The sequence below is a fragment of the Lactuca saligna genome, chromosome 5 (assembly GCF_052625555.1).
Source record: "Lactuca saligna cultivar CGN05327 chromosome 5, ASM5262555v1, whole genome shotgun sequence".
Taxonomy (NCBI): Eukaryota; Viridiplantae; Streptophyta; class Magnoliopsida; order Asterales; family Asteraceae; genus Lactuca; species Lactuca saligna.
Genome location: NC_136421.1, coordinates 221,984,531 through 221,989,917, shown reverse-complemented (window position 1 = coordinate 221,989,917; position 5,387 = coordinate 221,984,531). Strand labels below are relative to the sequence as shown.

Genomic DNA, 5,387 nt, shown 5'->3' with positions numbered 1-5,387 from the left:
CCGTTTTTTTTTTTTTTGAAAAATACGTGAAATATTCTAAATAGAATATTACACTGTACATATTCTAAAAATAATTTTAAAATGCAAAATAAATAGAAAAATCAAAAAATTCTTTTTTTAAATATTATTTTCGGAACATGAATTAACTAAAAAAAATTAAAAAAATAAAAATAATAAAAAAAAAAAATCAAAAAATGCGTCTCACGGTCTCACAAAATATAGGTGATCTCAAATGAACCTAACCCTATATATATATATATATATATATATATATATATATATATATATATATATATATATATATATATATATATATATATCGACTTTTATGCAAGACTCCACTTTTGTTACAAGCTCCACTTTGGCTATTAATATATTAAGCCTCTTAAGGTTTTTCTATATGAATCGCTCTCGTTTCAAACAAGCAAATCAGGTCATCAGGTCATGCTTTCAACAGGAAAACAAAGGTATAGGTATAGCTTTTTCTCTTTCTTTCTTTCTTTCTTTCACTTTCTTTGAACCCCTACAATAGCTAGGCATAACTGCAGATATAACTATTAAACGACACAACAGATCTTACATTGTTGATAATAATAATGCATATATCATACAACTTCAAAAAACTATCATATATAAAATTAAATTCTAATCTAGCTAACCCCTGGCATAAGAAAGAAAGAAAAAAACAAAATGTATGTGCTTGCATGGTTTATGTTACCTTAATCAGGTTATTAATTAGGTTCTTTTTACGTATGGCTGGCCAAATTTTATCAAAACAAGCAAACAGCTACGCGGTACAAATACAAAGAGATAAAAAAAAAAAAAAAAAAAAAAAAAAAAAAAAAAAAACATGAGACTAAAAATCAGAAATTTAAAGACAATTGATTTTACTATAATTTAGTTAAGTTTTCAGAAAGTCTACTTTCAAAATCAAACTTTAAAGCTTATATTTTAATTTGATATAGTTGATTTTTATTTGATAAACAAGTCTCTTATTTGTTGAAAAACAGATATTCTTAGTAAAGAAAAAAAAAATCAAATGAGATGGAGATGTCCAAAAGTGAAGATGTAAGAGTTGAAATACGGCGGGGTAATCAACCGGAAACAGTCGACAAGATTAACATCCACGACGTTGCCCGGGAGTGGGAAGGCTGCTTTGAAGACAATGACACTACCCAACATTCAGAACGCAAACGACAACTGCAGAAAGTACATCCATTGCTCTTAAAAGGCGAAAAAGGTGAAAGAAACCGCCATTGTTATGAGCCAGCAGTGGTTTCCCTTGGCCCTTACCACCATAACCGAGACGACTTCTCCGCAGCCAACGAATACAAGCTCGTAACTCTCGAGGAATATCGTTTGAGCTGTGGAACTCAAAATAATTCCATGGATTCGTTATACTTATACAACAAGGTGTTCGAGGTGGTACACGATGCTAGAAAGTGTTATATCAATGGTTCTACAGATGAATACAATGACGAGCAGTTTAATCGCATGATGTTGCTTGATGGTTGCTTCATTTTGTTCTTTATAGAATGTGTTGCTAGCCAGAACACTATGTTGATGCTAAATAATGAGTATTTAGGCGCATTAGGGTTTGCGCACATATCTCGTGATATTTTGTTGCTCGAGAACCAAATCCCATTTATAGTACTCCAAGTTTTGTTGGATTTGCGATTCCCAGAAGATAGAGGAGAAAGGATCTTAAATTGGTTTTTTAACTACTTGAACTATGGTGAAATCATCGGTAAGGAAGAAAATGTGCTTGAAAAGAAGCAACCTCTTCATCTTCTCGAGCTTTACAGGTACTATTTCATCTCGCTTTCCTCTTGTTCTGCTCATGTTCAATCGAGTAACTCGAGCATGTGGCATTGGAGAGAAAACTTGGACATTGATACTAATGAAAAATGGAATTATGTAAAGCGAAATCGATCTTTTGCATCAGTTACAGAACTCAAAGCTAAAGGGATTTTCTTGAAATGTATTAATGTCGATGACAAGTCTTCTAATGGAGACATCAAGTTTCACTCACATTATTGTTATGGTGAGCTTGAGCTCGTCAGTCGAGCGGTGTACTCGAATTCAAAAGCTATTTACTTGAACATGATCGCTTACGAGATGTGCCCACATAATCCTAATGACTTTCGAGTTTCAACTTATATTCGTGTAATGAAATCGCTGGTTATTCGGCCTGATGACGTGAAGGAGTTACGAGACAACAACATATTGCTTCATAGTCTTGGTCGAGATCAAGATGTGGTGAAGCTGTACGATGATATTGATGCACCCGCGGTTAATGTCCACATGTTTAATCAGCTCCGAAGAGGAATTGAGAAGCACTGTAATAACAAGTATAAGACGTGGGCAGCGGAGTTGATTAACATCTACTTTAGCAGTCCATGGAAGACAATGGCTTTGTTGGTCGCTACTGCTATTCTGATCACTAGTTTTTTACAGACTTACTTCACCATCTGGCCAGATGAATAATGACTACAGCTGGGATATTGTCAAGCCTATGAGATGATGCCTACAGTAGATATTCTATTTAAGCCATTTGTTGTAGCTGCTTGATCCGGAGGTGTTCATGTCACACGAAGTGGCGGAGCTAGTGTGCATGGAATGGGGTCCATGCACCCCACTTGGTTGTGCCAAATATATATGTTTATTTTTATAAGTCGATAATCTCCCTTAATGATATTACTAGGCACCCACTTCACTGATTTTAAACTTTCGTGAGTTTCATCACAACCATATCTTCTCTCTTCTGTGCTACGTATTTGGTTTTGCAAGAAAGATTCAAAATCAACTCATGAAATGGAATTGGATCCCTACTGAATAAAAAGAAAGAATAATGAAAATTTATTTGTAAATAATTTGATAGTGATTGTGTTTTTACTTAGTTTTATGAATTGCATAGTGTTAATATTGATAGTTTTTGTTAGTTTTGACTTTTATGTTAGCAATTAGTCTTTGTTTATTTTATTAGTTTGTATAGTGTAAACTGCTTTTATGTTTAATAATCTGTATATATATTTAGTTTATATTTTGTAAACTGTTTTTATAGACTATAAACAAATTTACTTTTAAGTTTAACAATTTCCGAAATGTAAAACTAACATGTTAGATTTTTTTGATAAAGGAAACAACCAACAAATTTATTAGTTTTATTAGTTAATGAAGACATTGGGTAATTAATCTGTGTAATCAAATTTCTTTATTAAGGCTAACACCTAATAACACCAATGAGCACCACCCCTCCTATGTTATTCCATGTTAAAGGTATTCCCGTTACGATCATAACATCTCTTAACGCTATTTTCTTCTTTTTCTCCTAGTAACGTGGGGCGTTGCCCACACCCACCACTCTAAACCATGGTATAATTTGCATGATCCAAAGAAAAAGAGTAAATTACACGAATGGTTCCTATGACTTAGGGTAATTTGTGCGTTTGACCTCTAACTTATTATTTTAACTATTAAGGTTTCCAATGTTTGTTTTTATTACGTGTTTGTTCCCTATCTTACCTAAAAAAAACTATTTTTCCATTGATTTTTTTAATTTATTTAAATAAAAACAACTCCAACCCTATCCCTTTCATCTTATCTTACCAATCCCGCTATTTTTTTATATTTAAATAATAGTTTTTTTTAGGTAAAATAGAGATCAAATGCATAACAAAAATAAACGTTAAGGACATTCGAAGTTAAAAAAATAAGTTAGAAACCCAACATGCAAATTACCACAAATCATAACGCGTGTAGTTTAGTGAATGAAATTTTTTTCTAAAGTTAATAATATTTTTATTGTATTAAGTTAGGGACCCGTTGATTTTTGGTCTGGCTCTATGACACCTTATGATTATTTCAACATTCTAAATCCTGCCGCATCTCTATAATACTTGTAACAATTATGAAATTGTATAATATTATTAAATTTTGTAGAAATCGAGTCTTTTATTGCTTATAGGACCCATCCAGCACAAACTTTCTAAAAAGTTTAATTTGAAAAAAGGTCTAACGAGGCAAGCTTTTTCAAAAGCTTAGGGTGATTTGATCATAGGAAAGTCCCTTATTTTCATATTAAAAAATAAATAAATAAAAAAAATTAAAAAAAATAACAAAATTAGAAAACGTGTGTTTGGATTAATATTTTTCCTATTTAAAAAACAAAAAAAAGAGAATATTTCAATTTTTAAAATTATAAAGACAAAATTGTAAAAACCCTACGGTTTTTCATTTTATATGGTTAAAGCCCAAACATTTGAAAAGTTATAGATTTGATCATTTTGTCGTTTTTATCCTTTTTCCGTTAGGTTTAACTGGTTGGCTGTTAACATCTTTAAAATGACAATTTTACCATCACGGACAATTTTTCCACTTTTGTCTTTAAACGTATTGTAAAGACCATTTTTGCATATGTTCTTTTTTATTTTATTAAAATATTATATAATAATAAATATTATTTTTAATATATAATATTATATATTAATAAATATTGTTTTATTAGATTATTAACTTTTAGTTAATTCTTTTTCTTTTAAATTTTTTTGGAGTAATTCTTTTTTATTGAATTATTATATATCAATACATATATTTTTTAGTATATGATATTTATATCGTAATAAATATTATATTATGAGACTATTATATATTACAAAACATTTTTTATTAGATTATTAATTTCTTTTACTTGATTTTTTTTAAAATTTTTTTTTTTTGGAGTACTTCTTTTTTATTGGATTATTATATATCAATAAATATTATTTTTAATATATAATATTTATCATAACAAATATTACATTATTGGATTATTAATTTTTTTTAGTTAATTTATGTGTTTTTTTAGTTATTAATTTATTGAATTATTACTTGCAATTTGTTATTTTTTCATATAAAAAATATTATTGGATTGTTATTTTATTTTTAATGTGTACTATTAATTCCTTTTAATTTTATTTGTTTCACCACAAAGTCGTCGAAATATACGAAAGTTTCGTTTCTCGTCGCCAAAAAGCGGTGAGATCACGCGTCAAACACCTTCATCGGAGGTTTGACAGAAATCTCACCCTGTTCCACCCAGGGTCGCTGGTAGCTACCTGCGACAACCTATTCATAATTCACTGGAATCCTTCATATCTCATATAATGCGCTACAAACCTCTGTAACAATTATAAGTGGTAGTGGTGACCGGGTGATGGTGGTGATGCTTTCCCTATGGTTTCTCACTATATGCTATCTCTAATGAAGGTGTTTTGCAGTGATCATGACGATTTCTATGATGAGAGATAGCGATTTTGCGGTTCTCACGACTTTGTGGTGGAACCAATAAAATTAATAAGAACTAATATTATATATTAAAAATATATTAATAATCCAATAAAAATAAT

The 5,387-nt window shown here is 30.0% G+C and overlaps 1 protein-coding gene across 1 annotated transcript; it reads left to right on the top strand.

Moving 5' to 3' along the window:
- Positions 1-372: 372 nt before the first annotated feature.
- Positions 373-2,873, top strand: LOC145045099 (UPF0481 protein At3g47200-like). The gene is made up of 2 exons (XM_078993445.1): positions 373-467; positions 1,011-2,873. Exon 2 carries the CDS (start codon positions 1,045-1,047, stop codon positions 2,485-2,487), a length of 1,443 nt encoding a protein of 480 aa, XP_078849571.1. The 5' UTR covers positions 373-467; positions 1,011-1,044; the 3' UTR covers positions 2,488-2,873.
- Positions 2,874-5,387: the final 2,514 nt, after the last annotated feature.